Here is an 18,026-nt window from a genome sequence, read left to right as displayed (position 1 = left end):
ATCTTCACCACCCCCTCATCTTCCTGCTCCCCCAGCTACTTATGTATATCCCAAATTTTTTCCCTCCCCTTTCACATCCGGAAGCAGCAGGCGCTCCAGCAGGGTGTATCACGGCAACCTAGGGAACCCCCTCCAGACCTTTCGTGCAAAGTCCCTAACCTGCAGATCCCTAACTCACTCCCCCTCGGGAGCTCTACCCTCTCCCTTAGCTCCTCCAGACTGGTGAACCCTTCCTCCAAATACAGACTCTCACCTTGACTAGCCCACTTCCCTCCACTTCCTGTGTACACTATCCATCCCGCCCCCGGCTCAAACCCATGATTCTCGCACAGCGGCGTTAGCACTGACATCCCTTCCAACCTAAAATGCCTCCTCAGCTGATTCAATGTCTTCACTGTGGACTGCACCACTGGGCTCCCTGAATACCTACGGAGCCATTGCCAATGCTACCATCACCATAGCCCTGTATAGGGCACACTACCTGGAGTAGTGTGTTCAGTTTTGGTGTTCTTGTCTGAGGAAGGATCATAGAATTTACAGTGCAGAAGGAGACCATTCGGCCCATCGAGTCTGCACCGGCCCTTGGAAAGCGCACCCCACTTAAGACCACCCCATCCCTGTAACCCAGAAGAGGTTAAATAAATTTGGTTTGTTCTCACTGGAACAAAGGAGGTTGAGAGGCATCCTGATAGTGATCTACAACAATTGCGAGGGGCATAGACAGAAACCATTTACTGACTCAGTACCCACTATGGGATAGCGAGTTCCACAAATTACACCACCCTCTGCGAGAAGTAGTTCCTCCTCACCTCAGTTTTAATCTACCGCCTCTCAATCTATATCCATGACCTCTCACTCTAGATTGCCCATGTCAAGAAGCAAGAAACTCTGGCTTACAGACACCTTTATATTGGACATGGAATTTGATTTGGATTTAGTCATGTGTAGCGATGGTACCATGAAAAGTATTGTTCTGCGTACAGGCCAGATTGTTCCATACATGAAAAAGTAGGACATATGATAAATACACAAAGTAAATACATAGATACACTGCAACAGTTTACAGGATTAATTTTCTTCATGGATATTAGAACATAATATGCTCGGGCAGCACGGTGGCCTAGTGGTTAGCACAACTGCCTCACGGCGCTGAGGTCCCAGGTTCGATCCCAGCTCTGGGTCACTGTCCGTGTGGAGTTTGCACATTCTCCCCGTGTCTGCGTGGGTTTCGCCCTCACAACCCAAAAATGTGCATGAGTAGGTGGATTGGCCACGCTAAATTGCCCCTCAATTGGAAAAAATAATTGGGTAATCTAAATTTATCAAAAAAAAACATAATATGCTTCAATCATGGCCTCTCTGTGGTGGTTGTCCCGTTAAGGGCAACACAGCAAATTAAGGGTCACACAGGCCATGTGATCCTTACTCTGCTGTGTTGCCCTTAAATGGACACCACAATCTCCAACCAATGTATTGTAAATGTGGAATTAAAACTTATATTAATGCTAATATTCAAAACACAACAAATATTCAAAATAAGGTGTTTATGATTTTTTACGATATTTTATGCAAAGCTCAAGGATTGGAGTTATATTGTGATACACATAAATATACAACTTCTCCAAACAGAATCCTTCAGGGGGTTGCCATAGAGAGAAATTTCTTTAGATCAAATATTTGACCTTTTATTTCAATTGTCCTTGTTCCATTTTTATATCATCACAGTTAATACATGGAGCACTGAAATGTCGATCATATTTGTTGTCATCGAACAGAAGCAGTGAAAGCTTCTGAACAGAGCACACGTACAGGTCTCACCAGAAATAAACCTTTCATATTTTAAAAAACTTATTAATTAATCTTGCAAATTCAACATAACCACAGTAATTCATCTGAAATTCAAAAGTACACAGAAAGGTCATATCCATCAACTTGCCCATCCCAACATCCTGGTGCTCTGAGCTTTTGCTCCCATCAAAGTTAACAGTTCGAATCCTGAATGCATCCTTCTCAGTTAAGCAGGGTACACTATACCTATCCTCATCTCTGTAATCTAGGATCAATGTTAATAATGCAAGCACGTGTGTAGCAGATCAAGGCAAGCACATAACTGATGACTTCAAACTCAATGTCTACCAATGCTGAATCCAACCACACTGCAATTGTTCTATTTGCAGCTTTCCTTTCAGTTGCAGCCCTGACCAGCATTCTGCTTGCACTCTTCCATTGATTTGCTCCAGAAGAGTGTATTGAAGAGAGAAACAGAGATAGAAAGAAACGGAGGCAGAAAAGTAACATGCGATACAGTGTAGATTAGAAGAAAGGACAATACATGTGCCAGACCAGACACAAAGGGCCTCCCTCTGCTCGGTAACATTTCTGTGACGTAAGGGATGTTTTAAGTGAAAGAGGAAAGAATAGCACAGATATAGAGATAACAGAGCAGTTCCTGGGAGGGAGGGGCAGTAATGGTGGTGGGCGGGTCTTCCTAAACCTCTTGCCATCTCAAGATGGACACAAGTAGTGTGTTGGTCTTTCCCCAATCCTCCCAAATAGAGACAGTCCAGTAAGCTCAAAGTGCTTATTAGCTACATTGTGAGCCTGGGGATGCAGTTGTTCATTTTTCTTGTTGAGATTTCTGCCTAAAGGCAGGCCTTTGGTGATTATTTGCCACATCACGGCACCAGGGGCTGGGTTAGCACAGTGGGCTAAGACAGTTGGCTTGTAATGCAGAACAAGACCAACAGTGGGGGTTCAATTCCTGTTCCAGCCTCCCCGAACAGGCACCGGAATGGGCAATTAGGGGCTTTTCACAGTAACTTCACTGAAGTCTACTTGTGACAACAAACTATTATTATTATGGCTAAGTGCAGTGATTTTTTTTACTTCGGGCAGGGTGAGGAGGCAGGCCTTAAGACTACCTCAGCCAGAATGAGGATCAGACCCTGTACTCTTGGCATTAATCTGATCCACATGCTAGCCTTCTGCCCAACGGAGCTAACCAGCCTCCCAGTCATAACAAATCTGATAGAATAATCAGCTTCAACTAGAATCATGAAAAAATCCATCGACACATGATATGAAGCACATACTAAAATAATTCTGTTTCTTTGATACTGGTAAATCACTCATCCAAATTGAATTGTTACAATCTCAAACATTAGGTCCTTCAATGATAAACATGAGCTATGTAAACATTTAATGAACGTCATCAGAACACTAGGGATGTGTGTTAATCTTTTCACACTCTTGCCGAGCTGCTATTGTATCCAATATACAACACAACTTAATTATTTATTGAGGGATGACATAGCACCGGAAAAAGGACAACACAAACATTGTAATGAAAAAAGTGGTCTCATTTGGGACAGCGTCATAACACAACGAGAGCATTACGAAGATTTATTTTAGAGAATCGAAGTATCCCTAACCTGCATCTATTCATTAAGTGCTGAAGGGAACGTACCAGAAGTTTAAAAAAAATAAATTTAGATTACTCAATTTTTTTCCCAATTAAGGGGCAATTTAGCGTGACCAATCCACCTACCCAGCACATCTTTGGGTTGTGGGGGTGAGACCTACGCAGATACAGGGAGAATCTGTAAACTCCACGCGGACAATGACCCGGGGCCGGGATCGAACCCAGAATCCTCAGCACTGTGAGGCAGCAGTGCAAACTACTGCACCACTGTGTCGCCCAGGAACATACTGGAAGTTGAAGATTTTCTTTCGGTACACTGTCACTCCTAGGACTAGCAATAAAAATAATTGGATCACTCAAAGGAATGTGTAAAAATATGATACTAAATGCGCACTTGACCAGTACAGTGCAATATATGAGTGGATTAGATTGTCCAAACTAAAATATGAAGATACAATCTGTAAATGAATGTTGAAGTGCTTTGAACATGAACGGGAAACCTAGTGATCCATGTATGTTCAGGTGTGATGGTGAAATGTACAAAAACAGTGAATAACTGGTGTATCTAGATATTTAAAGGGAATTGTCATCCAAAAAGATGACTTCCCTACTGCTTTGTCAAGTTTGCAAATAATGAGGCATGTTCTGATGCATCGATGACCATATTATTAACCAATGTATGCTATTAACTAATTTCCCCCGAAATGTATGTAATCATGCCCAATTGGCTGCGCAGCCATGGCCTCTGGAGCAGATAGCACACTGCTTCACTGCAATGATTTTCATTCGGCAACTTGTAATCTGGGTTTTGTGACATTAATTTGTATGTTGCAGGATCTGAGCCAATGTACATGACATTCCAATGTCTCATTAAACAAAAGGCATACAATGTGTTTACAGATGAGACCTGAAATTGCACACTGCACATCATTTGGAATTGGAAACGGTAATCTGGTCATTCTTAGTGGTTATCTATTTTACATCCATAAACAATTTAAATTGACTTTAGGATTACCACAGCCCGTGACAATGACCTGCAATGCTGGAATGGTATCTATTAAAAGTATTATTAGACCTTCAGCAAAGCAGGTCATGTAAACTTCAATGGGTTTCTGCTCACTGTAAAAAGATGACTTATTTCCATCGTAACAAAAGTACGTATAAATATTTGGAAGTAACTGAATAATTTTTGATTTAAATATCCAATATGAAATCCCAGAATATCTTCATGTATTTGGACATTTCAGATCTCAGTGACGTTCACTGCCAAGTTAAACTTCTACAGGATCTGTGAGCTTTAAGGCTGATGACTCTTTTTGAAATTGAAGCAAGAGGTAGCTGTCAGACACAGCTGTTCGGTTTCAAAATTCATCTCTTCTTTTCAAAATGATGTTTGCCCACTAATTCTGACACTTCTTGCTGATGGCTGCCATGGGATCTTCAGTTCGCCAGACCTTTGTCACCCTGTCCCTTTGGGTGTAACCAGATATTTCCAGAAGTTCCATCGAGGTTCCATCTTTGTAGTATCTAAAAGGTTTTTTTTAAAAAAGAGAGGATGCATGAATAATTAGTTTTTTCTGGTTAAGAAGGTATAGACCAGGAGGCAATGTCTGAGGCCAACTTACAGTGACTAAACCTGTTAAAAGCGATAGATTAGAAAGGAACAAGAGTGATTAATATAGCGGCTATTGCATCTTGCAATAGAACATAGAACATTACAGCGCAGTACAGGCCCTTCGGCCCTCGATGTTGCACCGACCTGTGAAACCACTCTAAAGCCCATCTACAATATTCCCTTATCATCTATATGTCTATCCAATGATCATTTGAATGCCTTAGTGTTGGCGAGTCCACTACTGTTGCAGGCAGGGCATTCCACGCCCTTACTACTCTCGGAGTAAGGAACCTACCTCTGACATCTGTCCTATATCTATCTCCCCTCAATTTAAAGCTATGTCCCCTTGTGCTAAACATTACCATCCGAGGAAAAAGGCTCTCACTGTCCAGCCAATCTAATCCTCTGATCATCTTGTATGCCTCAATTAAGTCACCTCTTAACCTTCTTTTCTCTAACGAAAACAGCCTCAAGTCCCTCAGCCTTCCCTCATAAGATCTTCCCTCCATACCAGGCAACATTTCTGGTAAATCTCCTCTGCACCCGTTCCAATGCTTCCACATCCTTCCTATATTGCGGCGACCAGAATTGTACGCAATACTGCAAATGCGGCCGCACTAGAGTTTTTGTACAGCTGTAACATGACCTCATGGCCTCCGAAACTCAATCCTCTACCAATAAAAGCTAACACACCGTACGCCTTCTTAACAACCCTCTCAACCTGGGTGGCAACTTTCAGGGATCTATGTACATGGACACCGAGATCTCTCTGCTCATCCACACTACCAAGAATTCCTGTTACTCCTTCCAAAATGAATCACCTCACACTTTTCTGCATTAAACTCCATTTGCCCACCTCTCAGCCCAGCTCTGCAGCTTATCTATGTCCCTCTGTAACTTGTAACAGCCTTCCGCACTGTCCACAACCCCACCGACTTTAGTGTCATCTGCAAATTTACTCACCCATCCTTCTACACCCTCCTCCAGGTCATTTATAAAAATGACAAACAGCAGTGGCCCCAAAACAGATCCTTGTGGTACACCACTAGTAACTGGACCTCCAGTCTGAACATTTCCCAAAAACCACCACCCTTTGTCTTCTTCCAGCTAGCCAATTTCTGATCCAAACTGCTTAACTGGGGCTGTTTAGCTCACTGGGCTAAATCGCTGGCTTTGAAAGCAGCAGCAGGATTCGATTCCCGTACCAACCTCCCCGAACAGGCGCCGGAATTGTGGCGACTAGGGGCTTTTCACAGTAACTTCATTTGAAGCCTACTCGTGACAATAAGTGATTTTCATTTCATTTCAATCACCCTGAATCCCATGCCTCCGTATTTTCTGCAATAGCCTACTGTGGGGAACCTTATCAAACGCTTTACTGAAATCCATATACACCACATCAACTGCTTTACCCTCATCCACCTGTTTGGTCACCTTTTCAAAGAACTCAATAAGGTTTGTGAGGCACGACCTACCCTTCACAAAACTGTGTTGACTATCTCTAATCAAATTATTCCTTTCCAGATGTTTATACATCCTATCTCTTATAAACCTTTCCAAGACTTTGCGCACAACAGAATGTAAGGCTCACTGGTCTATAGTTACCGGGGTTGTCTCTACTCCCCTTCTGAACAAGAGGACAACATTTGCTATTCTCCAGTCTTCTGGAACTATTCCTGTAGACAAAGATGACTTAAAGATCAAAGCCAAAGGCTCAGCAATCGCCTCCCTAGCTTCCCAGAGAATCCTAGGATAAATCCCATCCGGCCCAGAGGACTTATCTATTTTCAGTCTTTCCAGAATTGCTAACACCTCCTCCTTATGAACCTCAAGCCCTTCTACTCTAGTAGCCTGTATCTCAGTATTCTCCTTGACAACATTGCAGTGTTTATAAATGAACTGAAGAAGGAGATAGAAACAAAGATAAGTATGGGCAGCACGGTAGCACAGTGGTTAGCACAGTTGCTTCACAGCTCCAGGGTCAATGTCTGTGCGGAGTCCGCACATTCTCCCTGTGTCTGCGTGGGGTTCCTCCGGGTGCTCCAGTTTCCTCCCACAGTCCAAAGATGTGCAAATTAGGTGGATTGGCTATGCTAAATTGCCCTTGGTGTCCAAAAAGGTTGGGGTTAGGTGGGGTTACGGGGATTAGGGTGGAGGTGTGATGATAGGGTGGAGGTGTGGGCTTAGGTAGGGTGCTCTTTCCAAGGGCCGGTGTAGACTCGATGGGCCGAATGGCCTCCTTCTGCGCTGTAAATTCTATGATTCTATGATTTAGGAATGATACTAAAACTGTGAGGAAGGAGTTTTATTTACACAATAGAATAAGCAGACCAAATGTAGAGAGCTCCTGGGTAGGTTGGAAAGAGGTTTCTGAGTGCTCAGGGCACACCATAAGATATAGCAGAATTAGGCCGCTCAGCCCATCGAGCTCTGCCATTTAATCAAAGCTGATATTTTTCTCATCCCCATTCTCCTGCCTTCTCCCATAATCTCTGATCCTCTTGTTACTCAAAAATCTATCTATCCCTGTCTTAAAGACACTCAGTAATTGGCCTCCACAGCCTTCTGCGGCAAATAGTTGCACAGATTCATCGCTCTCTGGCTGAAGAAATTCCTCCTCATCTCTATTTTAAAGGATTGTTCCCTTAGTCTGAGGTTGTGCCCTCTGGTTCTAGTTTTTCCTGCATGTGGAAACATCCTCTCCAAGACCACTCGATCAAGGCTCACAGTATCCTGTAAGTTTCAATAACATCTCCCCACATCCTTCTAAAGTCCAACGAGTACAGACCCAGAGCCCTAACCGTTCCTCATACGACAAGCTCTTCACTCCAGTGATCATCCTTGTGAACCTCCTCTGGACCCTTTCCAAGGCCAGCACATCCTTCCTTAGATACCGGGCCCAAAACTGCTCATAATACTCCAAATGGGGTCTGACCAGAGTCTGATATAGCTTCAGAGGTACATCCCTGGTCTTGTATTCTAGCCCTCTCGACATGAATGCTAACATGAATGTTAACATTGTATTTGCCTTCCAAACTGCCTTCAAAAAACCAGCCGAGGGGCTGATTTAGCACAGTGGGCTAAACAGCTGGCTTGTAATGCAGAACAAGGCCAGCAGCGCGGGTTCAATTACTGTACCAGCCTCCCCGAACAGGTGCCGGAATGTGATGACTTTTCACGTTAACCTCATTGAAGCCTACTTGTGACAATAAGCTATTATTATTATTAACTGTCGACTGAACCTGCACGTTAATCTTAAGAGAATATTGAACAAGAACTCCCTTGACACACACAAGCTAATGAGACTATGGAAGGGAAATAAACAGTACGAATATAAAAGAAATGGCCCGAGGCTACAAAACATCACAGAATAGTAGGATCTGTGGGCATTTGTGGGGAGCTCGTGGAAACAGTAGTGTGTCAATTGTCTGATCTTGTGTAACCAGAGGAATAAATTCAATTTTAAGATGTACTGTTTACACTTTTGAGTGCTGTACTATGGTAAGATTTCCAGGCACCGAGGCTGAGCAGCAAAAGACAACAAAGCTGACACCCAGCTTTAAGCAACAGGCTGGATTTTAGGTACCCTTGCCAGGTGTGTCTTCAGTAGTGGAGCACATAAAATGGGTCTGTTGGCTAGTTCACTACCTTCCTGCTCACCCCAGAGCTTTCCCCATAATATGGCAGATGGATGGGTGCCAAAATTGGCAGCCTGCCTGTCATAGATAAATAAATAATTAAGGTTCATCTAGGCTTGGTATTAAGCCTATTGATCTGAATAATACACTGCCTATATGGAGGTGGGCCGGCCATTAAAGCCGACATGAAGAAAGATGGAAGGAATAGGGAGGGGGGTCACCATATTAGGCTGGTGCACTGCGTGTATTGGGGCTCCACCCCAACACCCTCTTCCCCCTCCCTCGTCCCTGACCAAAAACCCCTTACGGGGATGGAAGAATCATAAGGATTCTGGGGGGCATTGGCCGGTTTTCAGGGTACAAACCAAATATGGGGAAAAGTGAGATGTTTGCGATCCAGGCAAAGGGGACAGGAGAGACGACTGGGGGAATTGCCGTTTAGAGTGGTCGGGGGAAGTTTTAGGTATCTCGGCATCCAAGTGGCGTGGGAATGGGAACGGTTGCACAAGCTTAATCTGGCACGTCTGGTGGACCAAATGAAGGACGATTTTCAGAGCTGGGACGCGCTCCTGTTGTCACTAGCTGGGAGGGTCCAGACGATGAAGATGACGGTCCTTCCAAGATTCCGGTTTGTGTTCCAGTGTCTCCCCATCTTTATTCCGCGGACCTTTTTTAAACGGGTTAATAAAGTTATCACGTGCTTTGTATGGGCGGGCAAGTAAAAATGGGGATGATTGAACGGAGCCGGGGAGAGGGCAGGCTGGTGATGCCAAACTTCAGTAACTATTATTGGGCGGAAAATATAGCCATGATCAGGAAGGGGGTGGTGGGGGGGGGGGGGGGGGTTGGCATGGGAGAGTATGGAGGCGGCCCCATGTAAGGGCACCAGTTTGGGGGCGTTGATAACGGCGCCTCTGCCGTTCCCGCTGGTATGGTACTCCTCCAGCCCCGTGGTGGTGGCAGCCCTGAGAGTCTGGGAGCAATGAGGAAGCATGTGGGAGCAGAGGGAGCATTGGTCTGGTCCCCAATCTGTAATAACCACCAGTTTGCCACGGGTAAGATGAATGGGGAGTTTCGGAGATGGAGAGGGCAGGAATTGAGAGCATGGGGGATATGTTTATGGAGGGGAGCTTTCCTAGCTTAAGGGAGCTGGAGGAGAAATTCGGATTGGTGAGGGGACTTCCTACGTAGACAGGTCTCAACTTTACCACTCCTACCACCAAGGGACATTCAGGATAGGGTAGTTTCCAGAGTGTGGGTGGGAGAAGGGAAGGTCTCTGACATCTATAAGGAGCTCATGGGGTCAGAGGACACGCAGACTGAGGAGCTGAAGCGCAAGTGGGAGGAGGAGTTAGGAGGAGAGATAGAGGATGTTCTCTGGGCGGAGGTGTTGAGTAGAGTCAACGTGTCCACAACTTGCGCCAGGCTCAGCCTGATACAGTTTAAGGTCGTTCACCAGGCTCACATGACAGTGACCCAGATGAGCAGGTTCTTTGGTGTAGAAGAATAGGTAGAAGCAAGGTGTGCGGGGGGGGGGGGGGGGGGGGGGGGGGCGGCAGCGAACCATGTCCACATATTTTGGACATGCCCAAAGTTCAGGGGGTTCTGACAGGGGTTTGCAGACGTCATGTCCACGGTATTAGAAGCAAGGGTGGCACCGAATCCGGAGGTGGCGATTTTCGAGGTGTCGGAAGATCTGGGAATCCAGGGGGAGAAAGAGGCAGACGTTTTGGCCTTTGCTTCCCTGGTGGCCCGGAGACGGATATTATTAGCTTGGAGGGACTCAAAGCCCCCGAAGTCGGAGACCTGGCTTTCTGACATGGCTAGCTTTCTCTGTTTGCAGAAAATCAAATTCGCCTTGACAGGGTCACTGTTAGAGTTCGCCCGGAGATGGCAACCGTTCGTGAACAGAAGGGGGGGGGGGGGGGTTAGTTAGTTTCGAGTAGGGGGTTAATAAAGGTGGGACCTGTAAGGGAGGAAGCAGGCTTTTTGCACTATGTTTATAGACTTATGTATGTTGTTTATTTTGTTGTTGTTGTAAACCAAAAAAAATCTCAATAAAGTGTTTATTAAAAAAAAAATCATAGAATGATGCAGTGCAAGGAGGCAATTTGACTGATTGTGCCTGTGCCAGTTCCTCGGTACAGATATCCATTCAGTCTCACTTCCCTACTCTTTCCTCATTATCCTGTAACATACTTCCCTTCCTGTACTGCTCCTATACCCTTTTGAATATAGTCAGAAGTCTTACAACACCAGGTTAAAGTCCGACAGGTTTGTTTCAAACACGAGCTTTCGGAGCACTGCTCCTTCCTCAGGTGAATGGAGAGGTATGTTCCAGAAACATTTATATAGACAAAGACAGAGATGCTGGACAATGCTTGGAATGCGAGCATTTGCAGGTAATCAAATCATTACAGATCCAGAGATAGGGGGTAATCCCAGGTTAAAGAGGTGTGAATTGTCTCAAGCCAGGACAGTTGGTAGGATTTTGCAAGTCCAGGCCAGATGGTGGGGGGTGAATGTAATGCGACATGAATCCAAGATCCCGGTTGAGGCCTCACTCATGCGTGCGGAACTTAGCTATAAGTTTTGCTCGGCAATTCTGCGTTGTCGCCTGTCCTGAAGACGCCTTGGAGAACGCTACCCGGAGATCAGAGGCTGAATGCCCTTGACTGCTGAAGTGTTCCCCGACTGGAAGGGAACATTCCTGCTGGTGATTGTCGCACGATGCCCATTCATTCGTTGTCGCAGTGTCTGCATGGTCTCGCCAATATACCACGCTTTGGGACATCCTTTCCTGCAAAGTACATTGGTCGAGTCGCACGAGTATGTGCCGCGTACCTGGTGGGTGGTGTTACCACGTGTAATGGTGGTATCCGAGTCGATGATCTGCATGTCTTGCAGAGATTGCCCTGGCAGGGTGTGTGGTGTCGTGGTCACTGTTCTGAAGGCTGGGTAATTTGCTGCAAACAATGGTTTGTTTGAGGTTGCGCGGTTGTTTGAAGGCCAGTAGTGGGGGTGTGGGGATGACCGTGGCAAGATGTTCATCTTCATTGATGATGTGTTGAAGGCTGCGAAGAAGATGTCGTAGTTTTCTCCGCCCCAGGAAAGTACTGGACGACGAAGGGTACTCTGTCAGTTGTGTCCCGTGTTTGTCTTCTCAGGAGGTCGGTGCGTTATTTTGCTATGGCGCGTTGGAAACTGTCGATCGATGAGTCGAGTGCCATATCCTGTTTGTACAAGGGCATCTTTCAGCATCTGTAGGTGTCTGTTACGCTCCTCCTCGTCTGAGCAGATCCTGTGTATACGGAGGGCTTGTCCATAGGGGATGGCTTCTTTAATGTGTTTCGGGTGAAAGCTGGAGAAGTGGAGCACATGAGGTTATCTGTGGGCTTGCGGTTTAAAACGAAGTGTTGAGGTGGTACCGTCCTTGATGGGCATGAGTGTGTCAAGAATGCAACTGAATTTGGAGAATAGTCCATGGTGAGTCTGATGGTGGGATGGAACTTATTGATCTCATCATGTAGTTGATTCAGTGATTCTTCGCTTTGGGTCCAAAGGAAAAAAATGTCATCGATGTATCTGGTGTATAACGTCGGTTGAAGGTCCTGTGCGGTGAGGACTGTTGCTTGAAGATGTTGGCATATTGAGGTGCAAATTTGGTCCCCATGGCTGTTCCGTGCTTCTGGATGAAGAATTTGTTGTTGAAGGTGAAGACGTTGTGATCTAGAATGAAGTGGATGAGTTGCAGAATTGCGTCTGGAGATTGGCAGTTGTCGGTGTTGAGGACTGAGGCTGTTGCAGCAATGCCATCGTCATGGGGGATGCTGGTGTAGAGTGCCGAGACGTCCATTGTGATGAGGAATGTTCCTGGTTCAACTGGTCCATGGGTGCTGGGTTTCTGTAGGAAGTCCGTCGTGTCGCGACAGAAGCTGGGTGTACCTTGTACGATGGGTTTCAAGATGCCCTCAATGTGGCCAGAGAGGTTCTCACACAGGGTCCCATTGCCTGAAACGATAGTACGGCCTGGTGTGTTGGCCTTGTGTATTTTCGGGAGGCAGTAGAGATCTCCAATGGATTGGATGGATTGGATTTGTTTATTGTCACGTGTACCGAGGTACAGTGAAAGTATTTTTCTGCAAGCAGCTCAACAGATCATCAGTACATGGAAGAAAAGGGAATCCCAATGCGGGGATTACGTGGGATGAGAGCACGTAGGGTGCTCTGAAGGTCAGGATCCAAGGTCTTGATCAGTCTGTTGAGTTGGCGGATGTGTTCCTTGGTTGGATCTGCGGGTAACTGTAGTGTTCCTGGTTGTGAGTTGTCAGTATACTTCTTTGCAGTAGTCCGTTCTATTCAGTATGACGGTGGCCCCTCCTTTGTCTGCTGGTTTGATGACGGTGTTGCGGTTGGTCTTGAGAGCATGGATGGCGTTGCGTTCTGCTTGGGTGACATTCGGGGCTGCCTTGTGAATGCGACTGATGAATCTGGCATTGACACGACTCCTGACGGCTTCAGCATACATGTCGAGTCTAGGGCAGCGGCCTTCCGGAGGGGTCCAATTCGACTCTTTCCTTTTTGTTGCTGCACCGCAGATCTCGTGGTCTGCTGTTCCGGTTCATTGGTCGTCTCCTTGGGTTCGCTGTCGGCCTCTTGGGGTCTGTGGAAGAATTCCCGGAGCCTCATTCGCCCGATGAATTCCTCCATGTCTGCCGCGAGACTGATGGGGTCCATTTTGGTGGTGGTGCAGAAATTGAGCCCTCTGCTGAGGACTTCGATTTTGTCTGGTTGAAGATCGTCCTTTGAATATTAGTATTGAATTTGCTTCCATCGCCCTTTTAGACACTCTTCTGAGTCACAGCAACGTGCTGAGTAAAATATGCTTCCTCAGTTCATTTGACAGTCATCTTATGTTGCGCTACTTGTTACTGACCCTTCTTCCTCAGGAACAGTTGTTTCTTATTTACTCTATAAAAACAATTCATGATTTTGAACACCGGAGTGCCAGTGCAGACAAGATGGGCCAAATGGCCTCCTTCTGTGCTGCACCAATTCTGTGATTCTGTGACTGCTAATCTTTCCCTTTCCATAGGTTGTTGCATTCAGCTCACTCTCTGAGAGTGGAGGTTTGAATCCCACTTCATTTCCACTTAGCTTTCAGAATTGGTGCCACCCTGAGGAAATGCTCTCTGTGCCATTTCATATAATGCAGTAGGATTTGCTGTATGGACTGCGACTGTACACTTTCCACTCCCTCCTCTTGGTCTTCCATCTGGAAATGTAGTGGTATGTCATTCAGTGGAGGGCAGTCCAGGGCTCTGCCTTAAGCTCTGGAATTCCACCCCCCGAACCCCTAGACCGTGCATTTCTCATGCTACGTTTTGTTTGATAATGCTCCTGTGAAGTATCTTTGGATATTTGACTAACTTAAGGGCACTGCATAAATGCAAATTGTTGTTGTAATTAAAAGCATATACTATTCCCATTAGAAAGTAGGAAGGCATGTCTATGGGGGGGTGGGGGTGTAATTCAGAGTCAATTAAAGTGTCATTCCACAATCATATCAATGCTCAAATTGGACCAATGGGAAATGTTACTGTCTAACAACATGTTATTACATTTAGCAGTAACTAAATAAGATTCAATACTTTCAGGAGTTATACATTGCATCAGCCTTGAAACCTCTGCTTAGCATACATTATTTATTATTTGGGATTTCTTGTCTACAGTTGCTGTGCAAAAGGGCAATAGCGAGAACACCTTTAAGTGTACAGCTGGAAGCAGAAAAATCTTAGTGTGAGTCATTGTAGATTTCAGGCAGGTAAATTGACCTGTAAGTTTAGCTCAGTTGATGTCACCCATGGAATATGTCCCTGCATATTTTAATTTGCATTTCATGGAGATAACATTGCAATTTAGAATAAAAATAGATACATAATGACATCAGTGAAACCACCTACTGTCACATTAGCTTATTTTCCAGCAGAGATTTTTTTTTTTAGCTTTTTAATGACCTATCTGAGAGATGGCATAGACAGAGAAGCTGGAAATGATTGTATATTTCCTTTATGATGCTCACTATAGTCTTCTGAAACTAGTTGCTGAGTTGGGTCAGGTCACTTGGGAATAGAAATCATGTATTATGGCCAACCCATACTTATCTTCTATTGCTAACTTAGTTTTATAATATTCAGGTTGTGCAAGAATTAAAGTGCCACACGAAGGAGCTTTTTAACAACTTAATTCTTGTTCTGGAATCAAATAATATTGATGTGTGAATAACAGGAACATTTTAATCATGGGGGAAATCTAGCTATCCTCTAGATGCATCTTATGTGTCTTTCCAACCACATTAACTAGTAAAAATATCAAGCTGACAAAAAAAGGTTTGATCTATGTTGCTGTAATTACACAGAAAAATCAAAATTCAATGTTCAATTTATTTCAACAGCTGCATTGTCCACTGGGATCTTTCATTTGATAGGGTGTGGTTTTGCACCATTGTATTTAGTAGTTGACAGCTATTCCAGTATATAATTTATCATACAGACGTGTTAATAAGTGTCACAAATTAAAATTAAACTGGTATTTTCTGATTAATTTGATCAGATTACATTAAAAATATTAAAGTAAAAGAATACTGTCAGCCATGTTTTTGCATAAATATCAAATGTGCTTGCACATTTTTCCACATTCTACTGTTTTAAGAGGTAATGCATTTAAAATAAAGTGGCAAAGAAAAATGTCAGTAACTTGCATTTATATTGCATCTTTGGTTCAGTAAAGCATCTCAAGCTGTTCAATCGCGCAACTTTGAACCTGAGCGTATTGAAAAGGAGTGAACAGCAATTTTGAAATGGGGATGCAATGCCTAAGACGAGGGAACCAATTACTTTATCAGTCAGGATGGTCCGTTGGGTGCAGGGAGCAGGAGATTAGTCTCATTGATGAGAAGAGCATGGAATTGGCAGACAATCAGAGGAAAAAAAAGAGGAGCATAGCAACCAAAGTAGGCCTATTGAGTCTATCCATGACCTAATGCCATCTACCCATATTCCTTAATACTTCTGGTTAACAAAATCTCTCAACCCCTGGTTTAAAGTGAATGATTTTGCTAGCATAAATGATGATTTGTCGCATTGAGTTTGAAATTTCTATAATCTTTTTTATGTAAAAGTGATTCCTAACATCATCAAAAGGCCTGGAACAAACTTTTAGACTATGTCACTGGTCCTCAACTCCCCAGCCAGTGGAAATTGTTTCCCTCTCTACCTTATCAGTTCCCTTTAATGTCTTGAAAAGATGGATTAAATTAAGGGAGACAATGGCATAGTGGTATCCCTGTCCTTGTAATCTAGAGGCCCAGGTTAATGGTCCAAGGACATGGGTTCAAATCCCACTAGAGCAGCTGGTGGCATTAAAATTCACTTCATAAATCTGGAATATAAAACTAGCCTCAATAATGCTGACCATGAAATAGCCATTAATTGCTGCCAAATCCCATCTGGTTCATTAATGCCTTTTAGGGAAGGAAATCTGCCGTCCTTACCCTTGCTGGCCTACATGTGACTCCACATCGACAGCAGTGTGGATCTTAGCTGCCTTCTGAAATGGCCCAACAAGCCACTCAGTTCAAAGGCAATTAGGAGTGGGCAACAAATGCCGGCTTGCCAGCGATGCCCACATCCCATGAAAGAATAACATGGAAAAGACAATTTAATATCTAAATTCTAAGGGGTGGCACAGTGGTTAGCACTGCTGTCCCACAGCACCAGCGACCCTGGTTCAGTTCTGGCCATGGGTGACCGTGTGGAGTTTGCACATTCTCCCCATGTCTGGTGGGTTTCTTCCCACAGTCCAAAGATGGTTAGGTGAATTGGCTATGCTAATTTGCCCAAAGATGTGCAGGGTGGCTGGAGTTATGGAGACAGGGTGGGGTAGGGTGCTCTTTCAGTCCGTGCGGAATCGGTGGGACTTCTAAACTAAGAGAGGATTCTATGGATTCTAAGGGGATGATTGTTTTGTTTCAAACTCTTCTGTCAACATGAAAGTGGGACGACAAGGCATGTTTTAATCAGGCCGAAATTGCCTTACCGATGAGATAGCGAAATGCAGGCTCACTCTCGTTGCCCAACACTTTGATCTTGCCGAAAATGGGGAAAGTAACTCCACGACTGGTTTTGGAGAAGCTGTCGATGTGGGAGTTGGTGGCGGGCTCCGATTTTCCGAACTGGTTGCAGGGGAATGCCAGTACGTTGAAGTGCATGGGTCCGAGCTCTCTCTGCATCTCCTGCAGGGCCTGGTAGTTCTTCTCTGTGTGCTCGCACTTACTCGCCACGTTTACAACTAGAGAAGCCTGCAGGGGACGGAGCACAGAGTGAACAACATCACTCACTCACTGTTGATGCACAAACCGACCTCAACAGCAAGACAATGGACCCCGAAGAAGAACGGGGATTATTTTCACCTAGTACAAAAGACAAATCATCAAAGTAATGGGTGTGACTGGAAAGAAAATGCAGACGTCAATCTACTTTCTCCAATACAATCACCCACACTAAACAGAAAATAACAAAACGCCGATAGGTTTACACACCGCACTACTGAAAAATAAGCGACTCGAGTAAAAACCGGTTGAAAAACCGCGAAGAAGCCAACAAGCTTCTGATGCAACTCACTTTGCCTCTGTATTTTTCCAGGGAGACGGGCTTCCCTTTGGAACTCAGGACTTGGAAAGAGTAGAAGTCTTTGTGTTTGGAGAGTTTGAGTTGCAGGACGCCGAGCGCGGTCAGGCAGAGCAACATACACGCGAAGACAGCAAAGATTCGGCCTTTAGGCGTCCAGGATTTCTGCAGGAAAGCGGGCAGAGACTCCATTGTGCTGGGGAAAGAGAGAGCAGTGGATGCGGGAGGACTGTCAGCGAAACGGCCCGGGAGAGGGGAGAGGGGAGGGGAATGGGAGAGGGGAGGGGACAGCACACTTGGCAAATTGGGGTATTCAGCTCCTTTCTACACCAGTTCATGCCCTGCCTCCAACACGGCAGACCTTCCTTTAAATTTCCCGCAGGATTTGGGGGAATGGTAGGTGAAATCTAAATCCAGGCTGAGACTTTAGACAATTCATCAAAATAGAATCGAATGCAGTTACAACTGTGACCTTTTATCTTCCGTCCATGTTGGACATTTTCCCACTTCATTTACGGTGGCACCAGGTAGCTGAATCCCCGGCATCAATATCCTGGGGGCGACCCAGACATTGAAGTGTACCAGCCATATAAATAGTCTGGAAATTCTCACCTGCCAATAACTCACCTGCTGACTCCCCAAAGTCGGTCCATATATCTACAAGG

General features: G+C 45.0%; 1 protein-coding gene across 1 annotated transcript; it reads right to left on the bottom strand.

Moving 5' to 3' along the window:
* Positions 1-1,527: 1,527 nt before the first annotated feature.
* LOC119962808 (probable glutathione peroxidase 8-B) lies at positions 1,528-17,610 on the bottom strand. The gene is made up of 3 exons (XM_038790905.1): positions 17,356-17,610; positions 16,772-17,033; positions 1,528-4,948 (listed from the first exon to the last, which is right to left on the bottom strand). Exons 1-3 carry the CDS (start codon positions 17,551-17,553, stop codon positions 4,881-4,883), a joined length of 528 nt encoding a protein of 175 aa, XP_038646833.1. The 5' UTR covers positions 17,554-17,610; the 3' UTR covers positions 1,528-4,880.
* Between the last annotated feature and the right edge of the window lie 416 nt (positions 17,611-18,026).

The sequence above is a fragment of the Scyliorhinus canicula genome, chromosome 3, assembly GCF_902713615.1.
Source record: "Scyliorhinus canicula chromosome 3, sScyCan1.1, whole genome shotgun sequence".
NCBI classification, from domain to species: domain Eukaryota; kingdom Metazoa; phylum Chordata; class Chondrichthyes; order Carcharhiniformes; family Scyliorhinidae; genus Scyliorhinus; species Scyliorhinus canicula.
This window is presented reverse-complemented; position numbering and strand designations above follow the sequence as displayed.

Excerpts from the sequence above, each read along its gene's own strand:
- LOC119962808 (XM_038790905.1), bottom strand. The coding sequence starts at position 17,553 with ATGGAGTCTCTGCCCGCTTTCCTGCAGAAATCCTGGACGCCTAAAGGC. Across the intron at positions 17,034-17,355 it reads TGGAAAAATACAGAGGCAAA|GCTTCTCTAGTTGTAAACGT; the intron begins GTGAGTTGCATC and ends CGTCCCCTGCAG. Across the intron at positions 4,949-16,771 it reads TGCATTTCGCTATCTCATCG|ATACTACAAAGATGGAACCT; the intron begins GTAAGGCAATTT and ends AAAACCTTTTAG.